This window comes from Dromaius novaehollandiae, chromosome 3 (assembly GCF_036370855.1).
Source record: "Dromaius novaehollandiae isolate bDroNov1 chromosome 3, bDroNov1.hap1, whole genome shotgun sequence".
NCBI classification, from domain to species: Eukaryota; Metazoa; Chordata; class Aves; order Casuariiformes; family Dromaiidae; genus Dromaius; species Dromaius novaehollandiae.
In genome coordinates, this window is record NC_088100.1 from 30,203,445 (window position 1) to 30,226,947 (window position 23,503).

Sequence of the window (23,503 nt, forward strand, 5' to 3'; positions counted from 1 at the left end):
ATGTGCCCCACAATCAGTTCTGCAGGCTTAACCGGGAACCTAGTGTGGGGGTAAGGAGCTAAGGGTGGGGACATGAGAAATACGTAAGTCAGCAGGGACTCTGAGAAAGGGCAGATTGAAATCATCGAACTCCGACTGAAAGGTTTAAAATCTAATTAAAGATATAAAAAAAGTAAAAACAGGATAACATGAAAAAGAATCTAAAGAAGCATATATAGCTATTTTTAGCACAAGTCCTTTTAATAAGGCATTTTAGAAAGTGGTTTGTTTTCAAAATATATTTATTTTAACTTGAACTTGTGGCAGCAGGAGCAATTCTCTGGAGAAATTTGTCCTTTGCTAGTGTAATATCACCTCTTGTTTTAAATAAATAGCCTTGTGAAGTAATCATGAGACGAATGTAACTAAGATGCATTGGCTTAGGTTCCACACTGGACACCAGTGTATTCACCAAAGTAGGCAGAAATCAGCATCGCCCTTTGTCAGATACAGTCTTTGCACAGTTATTGGATGTACTAGCAGCATAAAAGGGTCTCATAGTTGGGATTTGGTAATTCTGACATAGACAGCAGATAAGATACACATGAAAAGTTTCAACAGAAAATGAAGAAATAAGCATGAAGGTACCAGGATCAAGAGTAGTTCCGTTCTGGAACAGAACTGCCAGTGCATCTATCTATCTCCATCATCACGTACTCCAAGGTACATGCTATGTGCACAGAGTAAGTGCCTCACTATATTACATTTGTTGCTATTAAGATTTTGTGTATATTCTAACAGCATTTTGCTGTCAGAGAATGTTGAAAAAACCAAAAACCACACTAATGCCTAGTGTTCACATGTTACAGCATAGTAATATCCCCCTTCCCAGCTCATCAATACATCACAGATCTCATTTTTACATGACATTGCCCAAAACATAAATAATGTATATGGCGTAAAAATGATTAGACAAAGTCATGAGGCACAGATCCTTCTCTAGCTATTAAAAACAGCAACTAGGATGAGTTCTTTGCTGTAAGAAATTCCAAAACCGTTGATGGGTCTACAAGTGTTCTTAGGTTTAGGTTATCACAAAGAAAATTGAGAGAGATGTAGTGGCAGTGCACAGGTATTTTCACAAGAAGTATTTGATATTAAGGAGTATTTTAATTCCCAAAGAAAGTCAGTACAAGAACCAATACCTGGAACCCAAATCCAGACATAGCTAACAAAAGATACGGCACAACTTTAATACTGAGTCAGCCACTGTAAAACTGTCAGAAGTAGTTATCTTCCTTCCCTTTATGTTTTTAAATAAAGACTGGATACCTTTCTAAAACATATGCTTTAGCCAAACACAAATTAAATTGAAGTATTAGGTTCCATGTAGCTGTAAATGAGAGGAACACACATATTTCTAATAGGGGAACAAAATGATGTGATTTCCTAAATTATAGTTACATTACATTCAAGTCCCCATCAGCTTCCTCAATATAACAGAACAATATAAAAGCCAATGTAAAAAAAGTGAAAGAATATTAATTTTTAGTTCCTGTGACTCTTTCAAGGGTAGCTTTTGTTAAGAGCCCTTTATTCAAACAATGTAAATTCCACTACATCCACTAGAATTACTATAATACAATAATGTATTCATTTCTGTTCTCTGAATGCAATGGTGTAGTGAATCTGTTTTGTACCAGAATGGGTATGACTGTTTCTTAAGACAGCCCACCTGGCATGGCACAGTCCACTGGTTCTGCTGGCAGGGAATTGTTCTGAAATCTGGACTCTACCAGCTGACCTGGTGTGGCAGACAGATGAATGAATCTTCTTGCCTTAAACATTTCTTGGTGCATGGGGTGCAGGCAGGCCATAACCCCGAACAAGCCATCTGTCCCCGGCGGAAACAGGACTGGGCTGCTGCGACCCCCAAAATGGTCTCCCTGCAACCACCCAGGACACACCAAGCCCGCACTGAACGAGACCACAATCGGGCAGAGACTTTGGGCAGTGAGAAAGGGCCCCAGAGCTGGTGCAGGCGGGAAGGATAAGGGAGTTACCAGCAATTTGCATCTGAAACAGTGCTAATTGCTGGAGTTACCACCTCTTTGTCAAGACCTTGAGAGATGATTGCGGGACCAGAGGAATGAAGACACACCTGTCGGCAGAAACTGCAACAGAAAACAGCCTGCCTAGGAACAACGATGAGATCTAATAAGGAACAGAAGACCCCAGACCCCAAAAATTACTATTGGTCTGAACTACCACGCGGGGGTGGGAAACTTAATTTGAAAAAAGCTATAATTGCCCGGGGATCTCTTTGTTCAGGGTCCCTCTTCGGAGGTACCCAACTCGAGCTGTACCCTGCTCGAGTTGTAATTACTGTACGCGCACCGCCAAAACTTACACCCAGGGTGAAGAGGACCCACCTACCACCAGACGGGAGCACCCCCCACCGCTGAGACTCCCAAAGGAAGAGGACCAACGGGACAACGCTGGATCAATGCTGGAAATAAATGCTTTATAAACTGATTAATTTGCATTAAAGCATTAATTTGCATTAAAGCAAGGTTTCATACATGAAAAATATGATGTGTAGTTTTTAATGTACCCTGAACCTAGATTTCTAAAATACCGAAATATACAGTATTACTTCATAAGAAATGTAAAATTCAATTTGTTAATATGATTTTATAGGTTATGTAAAACAGCTATGGTTCAGTGCATTAGTGAGGAACATAATATATATGCATTTCAGTTCCTCTGAAAGACACTGTACCATGGTTTAATTTGTTTAATTTATCACAAGTGCAATCACCTGATGTAATGATGACTGCTATTAAGAACAGAAGACCCAGGTTTCCTTTGCTAAGATTAAAAAAACCACTTAGTTTAAGCTGTGTGGTTCACTAACTGATGAACTTTTCAATTCACATGGGAGTTTAAAGTGCACTCTTCATTTCAGCTAAATCTCCACAGTATTGCTGCCTTGTACAAATTTGAGATTAACATTAAGAATATATTGAGATGTTTTTAAAGAGGAATGCTCCAGATATCTATTTCTTGTTTAACAAACTTACAAATGAAGTGTATTTTCTTTTGCTTCATTTTGTTCCATTTTTCTAGCTAGCAAAATTATTGTCATTAATATTTTTCCTATAAAATTTTCCATTAATATTTCTACATACCCATTTTGTATAATTTTTAACTTCCCAAAAAATTGTTTCTTTTAGTGGACCAAATATTCATGAAACATTTTGTGAAATGGATAGCAAAAATTTTCATTTTTCAAAATGTTGCAGTTTTTCAAAGTCATTCAATTTAAAATGAGTTTAAAATAACAGTATTTTGCTTTAGAATTTTGGATTATGGACACAAGAAGAAGAGAACATAACAAAGATTTAAGTATTGTTTTAGACAAGAACACAGACCATAATAATCCATTTGGCCCAGTATTGTGTCTCTCACAGCAGCAGAAGGAAAGCCTATTTAGGAAGATCGTGTAAACTTGGCCACTTGCTACAGTCTATTTCCCATGCATCCCCCAGCATGCAAAACTGTTGTATCAGAGATACCACTGCTCCATTTATTATTCATTTATGAATCTGTTGTCCAGGAGTTTGTCTAATTTGTTGAACCCGCTGCGCAATTGCCTGCCTCGCTAGCCTTTTGTGGCAACAAATTCTAGTTCTCTGCCTTCTCTGAAAGAAAGTACTTTTATCTCTTTCAAACCTTTCTCCTACTAGTTTCAAGTGCCCCTGGTTCTCTTATTGCAGGATTTGATGAAGAATTTTTCTATTTCAGCTTGTCTACCACTTCCACGGTTTTCTAAAACTTAATTATATCCCCCTCAGCCTTCTCCTCTCCAAACTGAACAGTTTCAGTCTTTTAAGTCTCTCCTCATAAGGCAGCTATTTGACCCCTTGATCCCTTCTCTGCACATTCTCTACCTGCCATGTCCTTCTTGAAATGCAAGGTCCAGAACTGTGCACAGTACCTAAGATATGAGCCCATCCAGCTTTTATATAGGAGGGAAATGATGCCCTGTGTTTTGCTCCCAGTACCCTTTCTGATGATGCACAGTGTTTTTACAGTGTTTTGGACTGTGACTGCATATTGAGCCAACGATTTCAGAGAACTGCCAACGATTGCTCCAGTATTTCTTTCTTGAGTTGTAACTGTCAGTTCTGAATTCAGCTGTAGGCATGTTTTAGACTATTTAGACTATTTCTCCCTATTTTACACTGAAGTTTTATCCCTATTTTTCTCTATTTTACTGAAGTTTTATCTATCGCATTCTCACCTTCTCACTCCATTTTGTGAGGTCCTTTTGGCATTCCTCACCATGGTGCATCATTTGACTACTTGAAAGAAGTTAATATATTCCTCAAACTTGAGGATTTCATTGTTCACTTCCTCCTTCAGCCTCCTGACAAAGATGCAGAATAAAGCCATTTCCAGCATCAACCCTGGGAGACCACTCTGATGGCCCTCCTCTTTCCTAAGAAGTGTCCATTAAGCTCTACCCTTCACTTCCCACCCTTTAACAGCTTTCAGTCCAGAAGTGAATCTCTCCGCTAATGCCATGGCAACTTAGTTTCTTTAAAAACATTTTTCTTCAACCTCACTAAAAGCTTTTTGAAAATCCAAATATTATGTCCACATGATGCCCTTTATCGACATGTTTACGGACAAACTCAAAGAACTCCAGCAAGCCAGTGATGCAGGATTTACCTTTGCAGAAGCCATGCTGACTCTTTCTCAACAGACCGTTTATGCATATGCTCCCTGATCTCAGATGTTACCATCTTACCAGAGATGGAAGTCAGTCTCATTGAGTCAGATATCTTCTATTTCCCAGGGCCCCCTGGAGAGACCTTTTTGGAGATGTGAATTACAGTGGCAATCTGCTGGGGCTCTATTTATAATAACAGTTAACACATCTTGACCAGAACCAACAATTTCACTTTTGACTTCCTTCAGAACTACTGGGCTAATGCCATCTGGTCATGTGGACTCAAAAAAACCCAGCTTATGTATTCAGCCTAATACTTCCTATGTATTTACTTTAAATTGAGCTAGCTGCTCCAAACGTGTTAGGTATGGGAATCGCCCCACCATCTTCAGCAGTAAGGATTAACACAAAGAATTATTTGAGCTTCTCCTGCTATGACCTTACTACTCCTGAGTGCTGTTCTTACACTGCTATCATCAAGCAATCCCACCAGCTCCTTATCTGGCTTCCTGTTTTTGATACATATAGAGAACTTTCTGCTACAAGTTAGACAATTCATTAAAAGGTACTTTTCACATTTTTTACTTTCCTGTTAGCATCTGAACTAACAATTTTATGGACTTCTCTATTCTTCTCATTTGGGTAGGCTTCTTCTCATTAAAATGCCAATCTTTCCCTGCGATAGCCCCTTAACTTTCCCATCGAGCCATTCAGGGCTTTTCGACTACTTTATGCTCTTGAATTTTGGCACAGTTTCAAATGCATTTGGATTACTTTTGTCTATACCATCATCTGATTTGTGCTTGAGACTAAATCTCTGTCTGCCTCTCAGGTCTCACATGAAATCGGCAGTATTTCAAATACAGCTACATGGATGTCCTGGACTTCAGTTTCCTGCCTAGCCTTCCAAGGCTTCTTGGATGTCATAAATCTAGTTTCCTATGTAACTAAAAATTGAACAGTCCTACATTTTATGATCTCCTGGGCTGCACGAGCATCCTTCGTGCAAGAGAATACTGTGATAACAGCTGATAGCTGTTTCTTATATAAGAGAACACATACCAGCTGATCAGCAGAACGCCCTCCTCCCTAAGATTTTTGTAGTCTGTAGTACCAGAGGGCTTACCACAAGGGAGATTCTTGTAGGTCTCATCCATTTACCTGTTTCTTTATTACTCTCTACTACTCTAATCTTTGTTCTCTATTTCTCTATCACTTCCCATTTACAAGAATGCTCCAGTTCAGCCATTCTCACTTTAAGAGGAGAAACCCATCACCTCAGTGTCAGGAGCTCCTTTGCACTGTGTTATATATATTAAACCCTTTGTGCAATACAGTGGGTATCTCTCTCCCTCACTGCTCTTGAATTAATCTATCTGCACCTTGAACTTAAACCATGTTGGTTTTTGGAAAGGTGTATTAGTTTAGCTTCTCCTTTGCAGAAACTACTTACCCTACTCAGCTCTTTTTAACTAGTTAGTGATCAGTAGAAAATACTCAAGATTGTAAAGAAGTCCCACACACCTACACACAACATGATCATGCTTATCTGAGGCTCTTTGTACCCTCACCAACGCACACTTCCAAAGCAATAGTTCATGTCTGCCATCCAAGTATATGCTACACACATATAGAGAGAAATCTGGAGAGGGGATTCAACTCACTTTGACTTATCTATTATAGTTGGTTAAAACCCAGTCATCACAGTCAGTGGAGTCTAGACAGCAACTCAATTAATGAAATGTAGATGTTGATTTGAGAAACAGCTGAATAGCTCTCCATATTTCACTGAGTATTCATCACACTTTCATTGACCCATAATGGGTACATAGACAACTAGCTTTCACAGGACACCTCAAGTTAGGCAAGCTAAATCTTACTGCTCTTCCAAACTCCAAATCTCAGATAATAAATTACATAGCTGCTGAGTTTCATGTCTTTTGAGCAGTCCTGTAAGCTCCAGTGAATAATTGCTTATCTATTTGGATTGTCACAATATTGTGCTGTGACTCCACTTGTCCATCAGCTGTTCTAACTGAACAATTTCTTCTCCCAGATTGTCCGATCCCAGCCTTCTATCAGATACAAGCAGGAGCATCAACAACCTAAATATTCTACAGTACAAAGACTCAGAATGGTTTTTATTACCTTTTTTGACAGCATGAGATGTCCTCAGCTAAGCATGCAAAAAGAACCACTACCACTGATTTGTCACCAGTCATAGCAAAAGAAAAAGCCCAGATAAATAGGAAATAACATTTATTACTAATATTCTGCTGACCATACTAGCAATCTATGTCTATGTGTATCACAAAGGTTGAGTTTTCAGATATTTCCTTTCACCCCCCCCAAATTCAAAAATAGTGTAATTGTCAAAAGAAGCCATGATTATTACAGCTAATTCATACAGTGCATATGATTCTTCTTTTACTTTTTCTTGCCTAAAATATAAAATCTGTATATGAAAACCCATGAAAACTAGAATAGACAGGCAAGTACTCAAGGCATCCACGGTCCATAATAGATCTGCAGAAGTTACAGTTATAAGCTATATCTTTAAAAGTGTTTCTTGTTTTTTTCCTAGAAGTATTACATAACCCAAGAAAGTCTTGAAGCGTATTTGCTTGCAAATTGTATTGCAATCATATGTAGAGAACGAAAAGTTCAGATTGAAGATAAAAGATTATGACATCTAGAGTATCTCTAGGGAAATACATATATGTATATACACATATTTTATTTTTAAATTATTTATTTGAATCAGCCTAGATGTATACACCTTCATACATAGAAATATATCTTCAAGTGAAGAAAATATTGAAATATATATAGATGGATGAATTCCTGACTTTTTTTAAAATAGATGAACTAGCGGATGTTAATCTAGAGGAAAACAATCATAGAGCATCAGCCTAGCATTATTATCCAGATGTGAACACCACTACACATTCATGAAGCCTTGCTGATTTCTCCAAGAATTGCATAGGCATGATATATATGCCTGAGTGGGATGAAGGCGGTACTGTAGCCTTTAAAAATATGACACCTGCAGCATAGTCTCATCTGGGAAGCACACAGCATGCAAATAGAAAGAATATGAAAAAATGAAGCTATCCTTCTGACAGACTTAACTGTCAAATGTACATGTATATTGTTTCTTCCTATGAATTTCTATCTATGCATTTTCAAACACCTTGGTATGAAAGATGGTTATCTTCTGAATACGATTTTACGCAGCTGTCTACAGGTCATTTAATCTCCCATTCTCTCATAAGGGAGGAAAGTGTAAATCACTGATGTTCCCAGAGAAAATATTACCCAGGGGTATTCTGCATTAGCATTGGCAACAGCTGATAATCATACAGATCTGCAATATTATATCATGATGCTCACTCTGTTGATTTGAATTACTTATTTTCTGGCTTTTTCTTTCTCTAAAGGGAAGTTGGAGGATAATATTCCAGCTAGATTTACTCTTTGTGTGAGACTGTCATGCATTTCCAACAGAAAAGTTATACACCGTACTTTCTTTATGTAACATGAGGCATTTTTAGCTCTCTAGTACTTTTAGCTGTGTATTAAAATCCAGGAATGCTCTCTACATGCAGAAGTTAAAAAGAAGCTTGCTTAATATTTTGGTACTTGTTCCTGACAATTCATAAGCACAATACTAGAGTCAAATAGGAAGGAAGGAAGATTTCAAGCCAGGCCATCTCATGAGACCAAACTCATTTAAAAGGACCAAATCTCAAGATCTGAAAGGTCTCTCTTGAAATATGTTTGGCATAAAACCTGAAATAGTCTAAAAAGCCTAAACCAATTCCATACTCTCCCCAAATGTGGCCAATTTTCTAAGAGGTGTTTACTGTTATGCCAGGTACAGTGATCTTCTAGAAGCTGGTTTGCTGACCACGGGAATCTTCATGACACAGACTCGAATATCCAACATCCCTTCCTGTCCATAGCCATTCCCCACGGTAATGCAAAAACATTCTTGAACTTAAGGGCAGGGAGTGGGCAGCATATTTTGTATGCTACAGTTCTATCCCACAGAATTCCAATTACCTGGAACTTGAAACTTTAAGCATGAGTCATGCCTATTTTCAGTGCAGAATACTGCATCCTGAGGTTTACTATTCAAAGACAGAGTTAAGCTACAGCAAATGGGGCTTGCAGTGTAAATGAGGTAGTTATATCATACAGGCTAAACTGAAGGAAAAATGATTTTCAGGGGATGTTGGCTTAGTTTTCTCTGGATTTTCAGATTTTTCACTCACAGTTCACCTTTAAAGATCTTGAGACATTTGCTCAATGCTCTTTCTACTGCAGTTTCATATTGGTAAAAAATAATGAGCTTTTCAGAATGTATTTAAAACAACTGAATTTGTCATGCATTTTCAATAAACTGAAGCATTCAGAAGTTACTTAAATAAAAAATGATTTTCAAGTGGCATATTACCCTTTCCCCTATAATTAAAGTAAAATTTGAAGACATACATTAATATTTATCTCGCATCTTGAGCTGGTCCATCCTGACTCACAGGAGCATTGATATCCATCAATGAGGTCTATACATCTGAAATACAAAATAGCAATATTCAGATGATGCTATGTACTTTTGGATTTAGCACTACTTGTATCATTCAATACATTTCAAAATAGTGGTCTGATGTAATCTACTGAAATCCACACAATTTTTTAATTAGCTTTTATAACAGGTTTCAGAGGTTTATATTACAGATACTGAGGGGTTTTATAAGGATACTGATTCTCATATTAAAAGACACCTTCCAATTTCAACCTGTTGGTATGCAGTAGCTAAAGATTTGCTTTTAAGTATATTAAAGTCTAGTTAATCCACATTTACTGAAAACTGCTTTATGCTAATGAACATAAATGAAAAAGGAACTGAGATAATGTAACAGTATATTACATTAGCTTAAACAGGTAACATCTGTCATCTTTAACTGTGCTTGTACTCTTACTTTATGGAAGAATATAATTAAAACTATATTAATCAACCTTCCCATGTCATTAAATCTTAAATATCACTAGTTAAGTACATTCTCTTGGAGATAATAATAGTTAAATAAAAATAGCCACCTTCCATGAAGACAAGGATCTGGCAAGCATTCGTTAACGTTCATCTCACACTTCGTCCCAACAAAACCTCTCTTACAGTGACATTTGTAGGAACTGATGTCATCAATGCAGCTTCCATTGTTGAGGCAAGGAGTAGATATACATTCATCTATATTTACTTCACATCTATCACCTGTGTAAAAAACAGAGCAGTTACAAGTAAGTTTAAACTTTAGCTCAAGCTAACTAAAAGCTTATCTATTCCTATTGTAAATTCCACATAATCTGTTTTTATTTACCTACACTGTTTATATAATTCACTATATTCATCAATAAGAATATCCCACTGGAATTCTCTATATATGCAAACACCAAAAAAATGGTTTTATTGCAATATATCACATTGAGAACATCTGTAAATGTAGCAAGACAAGAAGGGCCTTGGCTTTGAGGATCAACTCGGAAGCAGAACAGCTAAACAGAGAAAACAAAAGTTTAAGACGATTTTTTTTGTATACAGTTATTAGATAAATAGCACAGGCTTCCTATGAGAGGAATATAGAATTAAAATGATACACATCTTGGTGGTGAACTAACTGTAATAGTTATCTTCTCAAACTGAATTTAAAATACAGGGGCTTTAAGTAAATGATGCAAGACAGAAAAACCTTTGAATTCTTTATGAAGACATCCATTATGAGAGATATGGTGCTATACTTTTCTGCTTGTAATTTTCCTGCAAATTAATGTCACACATCTTCCAACTAAACATCTCAAAGTACTTTACAAAATACTAATTAAGAACAAACACTTACCTAGGGATAACATATGATCATTATCCTGTTTTTGCAGGTGTGTGAGACAGGGGAGGTATGAAGGAGAGAAAAAGAATGCTTAAGACAAAAGATTCTCCTATGGAGCAAAGAACCCAGCAGCCAGAAGTCACAACTATTCCTCTGGCTCTCCATTTCACAATAAATGTGAAAGGCATTTCTTGCCTCTCTGTAAGGAGGTATTTACTTAAGTACCTCAACTGAAAATAACCATAGTTATTGTATATGCAGATGTGAACAAGTAAAGAAAAGTTCCTACAGCCTTTTCTCATTGCTATGCTCTCAAGTACTACTAGCTTTTGAAAAAAGGAATTCATAGCAAGGAAGAAGCACACAGATGCCCTAACCTTCTTCTACTCCATGTGTATTAGCCAAGGATCAAAAACAAGAGTTTGCAATAAACCCATAAGGAGAGCTACAAATAAGACTTACTGCAAGATCATGATGAATGTTTTTATATAAGGAAGATTAATAGTATAATTATTAGTATACACATCAGTATGAAGGTTGAGTCTTTACAAATATTGTACACATTTGAAGAAATTGCTTTTTTCACAATATTCTCCTAGCTTCCTAATTGGGGCATAGAGAAAACAACAGCCTGGACTCTATTTTCAAGTCTGTGGCCACAGCCCCAGCAACCCGAGAGCACTGGGGCTGTGCTGTAGTGGAAAGCGTTGAGGAAACTGAACTTAACAGGTACTCCCAGGAAAGCGAGCTGAGAGGGGCTGCCGTATGATTCTGCATTTGACCAAATCTTGGTGCAGTAGTATTTGTGATATGCTAAGTCACATATCGGTACAAATTAAAAGGTAGTTCTGAAACCTGTTCTCCTCCTCCAATGCATGCATTCAGCAAACAATAGCTCTGAACATTAATGCTCCTTGGATGCTCCCGCTTGTGTACAATGTTCTCTGGAATAGTGGTGTCTTATTTGATCTCCCCACATATAAGAACTTAAACTGCTCAGAAATAGACATTTTGTGAACATGTTGCCAGAATCTAAATTCAAGAACACAGCAGCCAAGTTCATCTGTTCCGTTATAGAATATGAAATATCAAAGAGGCATTTTCCTTGTAAGTCAGCACTAGGAAAGAAAGCATACGCTTCAACACAGGGCTTTCTTGATCTCCTCTTATGAAGTAATGCTTCAAAAACATTGTCAGAGTGGTGGTATTACAAAGTAACATATCTTGAGTTTACCTTACCTGCAACTCTGAAGTATATGTTTTTTGGTAAATGAGAAATTCTGATCTTTGTTCATAAATTGGCTGCATTGTCATTCAATCACATTTGCATTCCTGATCTTTTCAAAGCTGCTTATCCAAACTGGTATTACCTCCTATGCAAACAAGTAAGTTTGCTCTCATAAGAAGTCTTAGTGAGGTTTAAATTTACTGAATTAGTGACAGGACATATAAATGAATTGAGTAGCATTTAGGTACATAGATTGTTGGGGCAGGCTGTACTATGTACACTTATTAAAATATAGGATCTATTTTTTAAAACTCATTTTCCTAGTTAATCATGATTTTTCTTAGGAGGTTCAAGTCTGTGTTTTAAGAGTTAAAGTTTCTGAGTTTAAATGTAGTAATTTGCTTTTGCTAATGACATATGTGAAAGCAATAATCATAAAAATTAGTTTTAGTGTTTATTATGGATTTTTAAGGCAGACATTTATGATCTGAGAAAAGCAAACCCTATAATACTTTTGGTCAATGGCTGTCATTTTTATTGTAATTTACTGTAATTTATCTTTTAAATTATCAATTTAAATAATTTGCTTTATAAATAACCTATTTGTAATTCATTTCTATTGCTACCTTTCATTGCTTCTGTTGTCTATCCTCTCCCCAGATCTAATACATTCACTGAAGAAAGCTACATGAAATTATATTATGGCTTTATAAAAAATATTTTGCTAATAAGATATTCAAAGATTAATTCATCAATATACCAGTAGCAGATTTCAAAATCACTGAATGAAATTTGATTTTCTGTAATCAGCTCATCAGAAGCTTGCCTGAAATGCCTCAGTGGTTGCAGCCATTCATTTGAAGAGGTTGACATGTATTGATATGCTTATAATGAAAGACAGATTAAGGGTTAAAGTAATGATTGATAATTAGTCCATATTCATATGTGCTTCCACTATTGCATAATTTATTCAGGAAGGAAAAATTATAGTTCCTTTAGATTTGTAATTAAATAGATTCTGCTATACGTTCCTGATCTGCCCTTATTTATGCAACACTGATCTACTGCTACAATGATATTGAATTAATTTTTGCCTGAAGAGCTCAATGAATGCAATGGAAATTTAGTGAAAACCCACTACTTGATTGTGGGGAAGAAGACTGAGTGCATAAATTTAATGTGTCACTAAGTGATTACAAAAATCATGTTTTGAAATACAAGAAGTATTGGGAAAAACATATATCTTCCCTTTCATTCTTAGAAAAAAGCTTATGGCTATAGCCTTACACAGAGAGTTTGAAAGAAAAGCAGAAATCACTCCAGTGTCTCTAAGATTTTCTTAAACAATATTTACATACTTCAGAAATATCAAATTGGGGCAGAATATTCTACATGTACTTTATATATTTTCCTTTTCTGTAACGTGTTTGAATATTTAACCTAGATATGACTTAATATATTTAATATTCAGAATAAAAGAGAATATATCAGTAAAATGCTACAGAATTGGAATCAAATATGCTACAGCTCTTGAACAAAAAAGTATTTGAGGTAATAGATGACTTCCATTGAATGGCACAAAAAGCTGTTTTGTTGACCAGGAAAAAAAGAAAAATAATCTTAGTAAAATTCTGATCACAGTGCCAAATTAGAACTACTTATACATATTACTCTACATTAATGCAAAGAAATGGTTCTCTCTCGTGTGATCTCTTGTCTTATGTAAAGGTCTGCATACCTCCTCTTGGACAATTAAGTAAAAAATTTGTAACAAATTAATGAAAAAAATATGCCCTCAGACTAACAACATAAATTGAAGAAAAACAGTATTTATTTTAGACTGGGTATATTTACAAAAGATGAAAAAAATGTAAAATTATTTTTCTATATATATTTAATTTTGTTGAAATGACAGTTGGTAGAATGTATCTGCCCATTCCTAAGCTTCTAAGGAAGGACAGCAGAATTCAGTTAATATCGTGTTAGGGAAGTCAGAGTGTAATACATCCCACCAAATTTTAACCATTTAAAAATTAAGCAGTGGTTTAAGTTAGATGTCTAAACTCCCTCTATAATGGGTGAAGAGAGAAGCAGCCTCAAAGGGTAACCTGCATCATCTATCTTAGCCGCTATACTTTGAATGCCCTGGTGTTGGCAATGACTGCAGAGGAAAACTGAACGAGTAATTCAGAGCAGCTGCTTAGTACTTAGATGGCTAATATTTGGGGAAATTAAGCCTGCTCTTAATATCAGCTGTAAAGATAATTATCCATGTAATTCAGCTTGCTCCACAGGTGGTAAAATAATAATTTGACAATAGGTACTGCACTACTCATTTTGCTCTTGGGTCATATTGTTGTCTGGTACTTAAAACACAGAGCAGAAAATCCAGCTTACTTATAAGCAGGGAGTCTAGACAGACTAGCAAAAGAATAGTCAGAAAAAAATTGATGGTTGAATGCCAGTAATGAAAATCTGGTTGTTAGCCAAAAATGCCAAAACTGAACTCTCTGATGAATTTTGTTATTGTGGGAAAAGGACTGAGAAGGTAGAGTACTGCAACTCTGTGCTTAGGTTTCTCTAAAAATTTGTAACATCAGATGTAAAGTAAGATTGGATTCTGCCAAGAAAGACTGAATCTCTTGGAAAGAACAGAAATGAACTGTAGCTGTATCTCCATATTCTGCCTTTACTTGGAAAGCTTTATCAATATTAACAGGCAAAATGGACTTTTATAGTCCTGCTAGTGCTAAATGTTTCAGAGGTCAGTAGGGAGTACACATCTATTTTGTCACTTCTACCTTGAAAGAATTTGTGAGCTTTGCTGTGAATATAGGCTACAATCATTACAATAATGACTGCTACAATAGGCTGAAAGATAAAAATGAATACAAGTAACACAGGAAAAATAAATAATTAGAACTAGAGACTTCACTTTGAATTGTTAATTCTAACAAAGAAAATAGTTTGCCAAATAGTAGGCACTAGTTTAAAAGTTCTTGCTAACACATGCTAATTCAAAATATTTTTATATAGTTTTTATAGACAAAATTTAAGTTCACATTCTAAAATCACTCTAAATTCAGCACATGTATTCTAATAACCTCTGAACAAACTGGGCTAAATATGTCCCTGGCATTAATCCCTGGCTTCAATGGATGATTCCCTTCCATTGTGAATAAACATTTTCATTTAAATTATTTCCAAGAGCAAAATGAACTAAATTTGTAATTTGTCACATTGCAGACACAAAAAAGGTTGGTAAACATCTATGATTGAAGAACCTATACAGTCTGTCATCCCCTGCCAGTGTGACTGTCATTTAATTTGAAACCTGCCTTCTTTCAAACTCTTCTAAATGTTGATATGAAAGTATAAAACCTTTTTAAAAAAACTGGCTTTCTGTAGTATAAACATTTTAATACACCTGAATATTTCATCTGAGAGACAGACTGTGATACCATAGAGCTAGCACATGCCTTAAAACACATTATCCGTAAGCTCTGTTTCACAGCTCTGACTGTGCCAGGTATGCTCAGCTGCACTGGGTTGCAGCTGTCTCTTGGAGCTATGCTTTACAGATTGTATTTATCATGCTATAAAATAATGTCTCTACTCACCAAAAAAAAGGGGGAAACTACCCCAAAAATGCCTGGGTTGGTTGATTATTGATATTTATGGTGACCTGGAGACAAGGAAATGGCACAGATGTCAGAGTGCAGATGTCAAAAGTCAGAGCATAGAGTAATAATAATAATGCTAAGATGAATAGAAGACAGCCATTCTACTCCTTCAAATCATCCTTTCACAGGAAGAATCAGTCCTCCTCATATCTTAATTATTAATAAATAAAACTCAGCAGACTCTCTCTGATACCTTTTTAGCTTCAATCTACTTTATTGGGAATGCCTCACCCTTTCTTGTTTCTTGGAACTTATTTGCACAGATCCCCACCTCTATCCCAATCTAGAGATGGTCACATCTCTTTCCATCAAGATTTTTAGCTTTTCAACTACTGTAAGCCCAAATAAGAAATTATCCGTCTTTGTCTTTGAGGATTTTTCTCATCAACTCATCAGGCACTAATTCTTAGCTCTCCCTGGAAAAATGATTTCATTTTTGCATTCCTTCCCTCAGAAACACATCCCCCCAACATCCAACTGAATGTTTATAAACTGTAGTATACCTAACAATCCAAAAAATCAGATCCTAGGCTTGATCCTGGAAGTGTTTCAGTACAGAACAAGAGGAAGTTTAAAATGGCTGTGGGTCCCAGGAATACTATTTTGCAAAGTCTCCTAGTAGCAAATCTTAAGCCCTTCAAGAGCCTTTGCCCTTCATTATAATAGGACTGAAAGTAGACAGTGCAAGCTACAGACAACACCCCTGCCACGCACAAGCATTCTTAGCTATGCGCTCTCTTCAAGCTTATGTTCTAATACTAACAAGAATAACTTCAGTGTCTTTCCACATATTTTTACATTGTGCCTATGACTTATGATTGATGTGCTCATCCCCTGACAATTTAAGTTCTGTAGTCTATGCAACATATATAATAATTTTGTATTCCACTCAAAACCATTCAGCTATTCAGTTTCATTAAGATCCTTTTTTTTTCTTTACACTGCACGCACATAAGTCTGCCAAGTTTCACTTTTCAAGTTTAGCTTTTTTTGTTTGGCAAATCTCTCACAGTTTGACACTAGCCAGACAGTAAATAACATCCTTATAATTTGATTTTTTTAAGAAAAAATTTCTGTGATAATCTCTAGATGCTTCCTCCTGGTAAATATCCTTGGTATTTTCATGACATTTTATTCTCAGATGTTTTTATGACTGTATGTCGCATTGCTGATTTTTGAACCACAGTATATATTGTTTTGTTTCTACATAAATAGATAGATAGGTATATTGGCAGGTAGGTAGATAGGTAGACAGATAGATAATAAATACCAAATTTAAAGTTATTTGACTGTTAAGGCTGAAGACTGAGGAGGATGCTAATTTATAGACCTCTTCAGTTCTTTTTTTTTCCTATGAGACTATACAGAGGTTAGGTGCTCTGTGTTTCAGGAGATTAAAAATTCAGGATATTATTTTATGGTAAATGGCTACACTTCAGTATCAGAAACCGAGAAGGAGGAAGAACTGCAGGATTTTGTGTAAGAATAAAGGCATAGACTTACTACCAGAAAAACAAATACATGATAAAAAACAATTTCTTGCTAAGGGCATATCTGGAAAGTGAAAAAGATAGTAAATTAGCACAGTATACCAATTTTAATATAATTCTGAAAAAAATGTAGATACTTCTGTAGTAACTGAAAATCTTATACGCAACTGAGAAGACCAAGAACTGACAGTATAGGAAAGATATTCTCTTTTCAGAATTCCTCAGCAACACCTAGCTCTGCCCTTGTTGAACTCAAGTTTAACACCAGCTGTTACGACAAGGCCTTTGACAAACACTTGTGACCACTCCCTTATATGTAATACATAGACATTCACTAAAAGATAAATTAACAGAGTTATAATATGGAAGGACACAAATATATATACACAAATATAATGAAGCTAATTATACAAAAAAAACCCTGAATACTGTAAGTCTAAAAAAAAAAAAAAGTTCAAATTAAAAATGAGCAGAAATACAATAAACTATACCACAAAGAATATTTGAGTTACAGAAAAAAATTAACTCATTTGTTAAATAGTTTCAACATGGCAGTATTAATCCCTCAAAGAAGTAGAAAATGAGGAGCAACAGTATTTTGTAATATGCATATATATCATAGAACATGTGACTAATAATGGTAATGCTTATGAAAAGTCTCAACATTTGGGGATGAAGTTCAGGTCACAGTACTGTATTTATATGAGGTTAAAGGACTTTAATCAATGTATTTTTTAACAGAGAATTTTTTTAAAATCAACAGTAGTCTAAAAGTTGTCTTAATTAGTGATATAACTCCTAAAAAGATATAACTGCAAAAAATGGTAATTCATCAACAGAAGTTGTGGAAAGATATTAGAATAACCACATCAGTAGTTAATTCCAGGTTAAAAATCTTAATTTGACTAGAGATAGAAAATATGGATATACATTCATTCTTAGCCACAATCAAGAATGACCAATGATGATTCTTAGCTGACTTTTTTCACAATGGAAAAAAATAACCAAATAATGAATGGTTGAGATTAGTACCAATATTATTTGTACAATACTTAAAATGATTCTGTGCTGTACAAAGGATAGCAACTAAGCTATCTGGGAGCATATGTAATATAAGAATATACTGGTATATGGAAGAATAATGTAATACCATTTCACAGTTAAAACAAAAACAAGCTGGGAGGAGTATTAGGTGAAAATTTCAGGTATTTTATCAATTACAAGAAGATGCTGAAGATATATCTTGAAAAAATATGGTTTCACATCAAGAATCTGTAATAATTTCTACCAGCTATAAATTTATTTCCACTGTCTTAGAAAATTTATTTCCACTGCCTTAGAAATATTTTCTATACATAAATACATTTTTGGAATACACATACATGCAAAAACACACTGCAAATAAATATTGTAGTTTCCTTGGAAGACATTTTTCAGCAGAATTCAGCTTTCATCTCCAATAAATTCACTTTGATACCCGTAGTGATCATAAACCAGAGAGTACTGTAGATTGAGGAGTTAGTGACCCACACACCAGTGAACCTGAGCAGGCACAGGCTGCTGCTGTGCTGCACTGTGCCGCACATACAGCTTGGCCTTCAGGCCTGTGCTGCACTGCACATATCCCTTGGCCGCAGGATAGACTTAGCCGGCTAACTGCAACCAAGGAGCCTGTAGACAGCTCCCACTTGGCACCAGCGATTACACCACCTGAGTGTCCTTGTCTTTATCTTAAAGCATCGAGTTTTCATATGAACATCCCTTTGTTTGACTGCAGAAATGATGCATAGAATTACTTTCTTGTCAGAAAATCCTGTGAAAGCACTAAAGACCAAAATTCCAGTGAACCTGACCACAGACAGAATCTGCACTACATGCCATGCTGTGCTGTGCCCTCACTGGAAGTCTGTCCAGGGCTGCCAGTTCCCAACATCTGAAGGGTCATAAGACTATCTATTCTCTTTTTCTGTCTTCTGTTTGCTCCAATAAATGGTATTTTAAGCAAAACCCTACAGAGTCTGACTGCCTTTACTGCCGGGATCATAACAAACACTAGGACAGTGCCTTGCACCAGCGCACAACATGATATACCCTAATCACCGTATCATAAAATGACTGTGTTACAAGTCTAAAACCATGTTGCCTCTTAAAATTAGTAACTGACTGCAAAGAACTAAGACTTATTTTGTCACAGTCACATTAATTTTGTGGACAGCATAATGTCTTTCTAACACCATTTTAGTATTGCCTCATTCAGCTTGTTATGAGTAAATTAGCTGTAACGAAAGTTTTCTGACTATGCTGCATGAAGAACTAGGGTTGATAAGGTTTCCGAGCCTGTTTTTGTTGATTTCATCTTAAGAAAGTTTTATTATAGCTTAATGACCAATACCAGAGATATAATTTGCTACTTCTACTGTATTTTGTATCAGTAAAAAATTTATTTCAAGGAATTATTTCACCTTCCTTATATTACGTCAAGCTACATTGCTACTGATCAGACTGCAGAAAATTTGAATGGTTTGGGGTCTGTTTTAAAGTAAATATATTTATCTTGGTTTAGACAAGGTTTGATTTGAACTTTGGTGGGAAAGTAAAGAAAATTTTACAAGGTAAGATTTGGCCAAAGGAAACAAAGTAATTGAGATACAAACAGATTAATTTGCTTTGTCTAAAACTTTTAAGGTGTTTGCTTTCATTAAATATTAATTTTTGTCCTTAGAGAACATACATGACCTTTGAGGAACATATCTGCCCCTTTAATTTGAAAGTGAATACAATAACTATACTGACTAAATACAAAACATAACCAGTAGCATGCACTGTCTGATATTTAGATATTTCAACTCAAGATTGGGGCATGACGGAACTATGAGAAGCAGCAATGCACATGGAATTACTTCTTTGCTTATCATTACGCATGGTCAGATCTTAGTGATCTGAACCCACGCTAGTAAAAATGGTACAAATTCTTACATTAATCATTTTGTTATAGGCAAAATGGAACACACTATATAGAAAGAGCCAAGAATTTAAAGTTAGTTTCATGAATGTTTTAATAGTCTAAAAGCAAAAATTATCTAGTACTGGAAAGCCTCAATATAATTAAAATGCTTATACCAAAAACACCCAAAACACCTTCCTGGAATCTATTCCTGTCCACTGGAGTTATGCTTACCCTTCAAATGTCCTTCCGCGTCCTAAGGGTGACACTACAGACTTTCCCAAGAAACCTCGGAGGAGACACTGAAACAATCTGCCAGCATCCCGAGGTCCTTGCCAGGAGGACTGTGATGTGGGGCCGGGAAGAAGTGTGTGTTCTTCCTCCTCTTTCTTCGGAGGAACATGATGTTGGTACTTTCTACTTCCCCTAGTGTTGGGGCGTACTTGGATTTCTCTTTGTATGTTCCCTCAGGGCAGGCTGCCCCCCTGTCCCTTGGGGGGCTGCGAGGTGCGGGGTGACAGCGGCCCCACCCCACCCTGTGCATGCAAAGGGCTATTGTTTGCCAGGCAGTGACTGTTGGGTGGAGGGCGGGGGTCACCCCCACCCCGGAGGGGCCTGGCCCGGCGCTGGTGCTGGGGCGGGAGCAGGGCAGGGCAGGCAGCAGCCCCTGGGCCCCAGCGCAGGCTCTCAAACCAGCACAGCCCAGCTCAGGCCACGGCCAGCCCTGAGCCCAGGCACGGCCACGGCAGCGCTCGGCCTGCGGCCTCCCACTGGGAAGGGCAAAGGTCATATTTAAAATGACTGATAAAATCAAGCTAGAAATAAACATATCACAGTTTAGAATCATGATTCAGTTCACAGATGAATGAGCTTGCAGAAAGGGTTGGGGAAGAAAAATCTGAAGATAGATGCTATAAGTAACATCTATTAATGTCTATCTGTATGTTGGAAACATGATAAAAATGTCATAGATGTCAGTATTCCTATAGGAGGTCACATTGTAGCTGGGCAAGATGCAAATATCTGTTCAATATTCATGACATTTTAGCTTTTATTTTAAGAACACAGGTCTAAGTGTAAACAATTACTTCATTGAAGAGAAACTTTTAAAACTAAAAAATAGTTGAAAACAACTGGTAACCGAAAGGCTGAAATTTGTAAGAAACAAAGTGTCTCCTTTTTAAACCTATACAGGTCAATATGGAAAACTTTATATAATATATATACTACTGAGGAATACCAAGTTTTATTCAGTATAGGCTCGGTTTATTAGCCATTTTAATTCTAACATTGTAATATAAAATGGATTGTAAAAATAAAGTGAAAATAATGGAAAATTGGAAAGCTGTATTATGTAGAAAATAGTAATATGGTAAAGGTATTAAGAAAAAGATATTCTAGCATCATTCTAAAATAATTTAAGTATAGCTTTTTATAAGAAAATATTTATATTCATATGTTATGTCCTTATCACTATATAACCTGAATGCTTCTAGAATATACTAATATTATGATTATTATTACTGCTTTTGATTTTCTTCTCTATTAGCTATGTTTTATGTATTCTATAATATTTCCAGTTAGAATTGAAGTGCTTATGCATTTTTATACTCAAATGATAATAAAAATCAAGCCTTTACAGTAGAGCTAAAATCTCAGTTTGTCTCTCTCTTGCTAGGACACAAAGAATCCCAGTTACTGCTAACAGTGTAATGCACTATTCACATTAATGTGAATTAATGTGCAGTCAAAAATGAGAATAGTGCTGTCTTGGAGGTTTTCCAGATCCAACCAGCAAAGCTCTGAGCAGCCTGGTCTGAACCCAGAGCTGACCCTGCTTTGAGCAGGAGGTTAGACTAGAGACCTCCTGAGGTCCCTTCACACCTGAATTATTCTTATTCAAGAACGTAATTTTCCCTGGTAGCTTGACATTTGAGGTTAATGGCAAAATGCAAGGCATCAGAATTACGCAACAGGTTAAAGGAAACAGACAAGATAAAAAAGTTTTGAGCACGGTTATATGCAAAATCGCTTGTGGAATTCATGTATTTTATTGCAGACTAACTGTTTTCAAAATCCTTATGCTATTTAGTAATAGTCTCTGCTCAAATTCAACACCCCCTGCTAAAAAAAATCAAAAAATAAAGTAAGTAAAAAACTCAGAGACTATCTTTGTGACTGATGAGAAAATGTATTAACTGATGAGAAAATGTATTATTGGTATATAGATGCCTTAGGAAGTATATTTAGGCCCTGATGCTTGGTTCATTTTAGTACTATAGTACAACAGCTTCACTAGTTATTTCAAATTAAAACTTTAAATTAGATCAGTTTGGAATAGTTCTTCAAGCTGACTTCAGGGAAATAAGATGGGTCCAAGTCTTGTGAACAGAAAGACCCAGAGAACTGTCCTATACACTTCTCTACTACAAACTGTCAAAAAATCTATGGAATTGCTGAGTAAAACTACTAGACATTTATCACGAAAGGTCAAATGAGTCTACTTCAGCAAATAAAATACTTTTTATGAAGTCACCTACTTCTCTGAACCCTGTTGAGGAGGAAAGGCAGAGTTCGCTTACAGAGATACCTTTAGAGAACCTAAAAAACTCCATGGTGCTATCACTGCCATGCTTTTCAGAAATAATAAGAGACACAATTTTACAGTAACTGTTCCAACACATAGCATGTTGAGTTCTGGTAAGTGAAACCTTCCTCAGCAGTCAGTGCCTTAGATACTTATTAAGACGGATTGAGACATCCAGATCTTTTTATATTATGAATTGTGTTTTTATTGAACCAGTTCCCAATCATGACATTTTCTGAGTGCATAGCAAAAAAACCTACCATCAGAAATGCTTATTAAAATATCTTTAAAATTATCTTCTAGAAATACTAAATTATTTTAATATCAAAGAATTAGACATTAAGTACATTTATAACTTACAGAAAGCTCAAAGAAATATCATGGAATCACAGAAGAATAGATTGACATTATAATGCATATTCTTCCTCTGTGGTGTTCTAGCAATAAAGCTGCTTAAAAGTTCCTTTGTCATAGTATCTGTAGCAGAGCAATTTGTGTGGAAATTGAGATTTCAATCCCCAGGGCCTTAGCAACTCTTGCAGAATAGAGACTCCTTTAAAACATGCACAGTGGCACACTTGAATACATTCAAAGACCCCTCCAAAGTCACACTTGCTGAAAAGTACAGCTACTTTCCTAGGGAGTAGTAACAGCTGTATTACTATAGATCTGCTTTGTAACACATGCATCAGGGCTTTGTCAAATTTGTTTTAGACATAACGTGAAAGGCCAATTTTGGTTCCATGAACCCTAGGTAATTTGGATTCTCACCAAATAGCTTACTAGAACAGGTAAGATCTTTTAGATATAATTAGGTGACCACAGGCTCTCAGTGATTCTCACTGGATGAGCTTAACTCCTGAATTTCACGTTTTAAGCAGCTCTAAAAAATCCTCAGGAAATGATTCTACATCTAATTTACCCTGAAAGACTGATCTGATAAACTATATTTATGAGGAGATAAGTTAG

The 23,503-nt window shown here is 36.1% G+C and overlaps 1 protein-coding gene across 1 annotated transcript in view; it reads right to left on the bottom strand.

The window, feature by feature from the left end:
• Nucleotides 1–23,503, bottom strand: part of EYS (eyes shut homolog) — a 909,330-nt gene that overhangs the window by 477,631 nt on the left and 408,196 nt on the right. Inside the window, exons 26-27 of the mRNA XM_064508633.1 lie at nt 9,821–9,992; nt 9,215–9,293 (exon numbers count right to left, since the gene is read on the bottom strand). Of these exons, the coding sequence (XP_064364703.1) occupies nt 9,215–9,293; nt 9,821–9,992 (251 nt within the window). The remainder of the gene's footprint in view (nt 1–9,214; nt 9,294–9,820; nt 9,993–23,503) is intronic.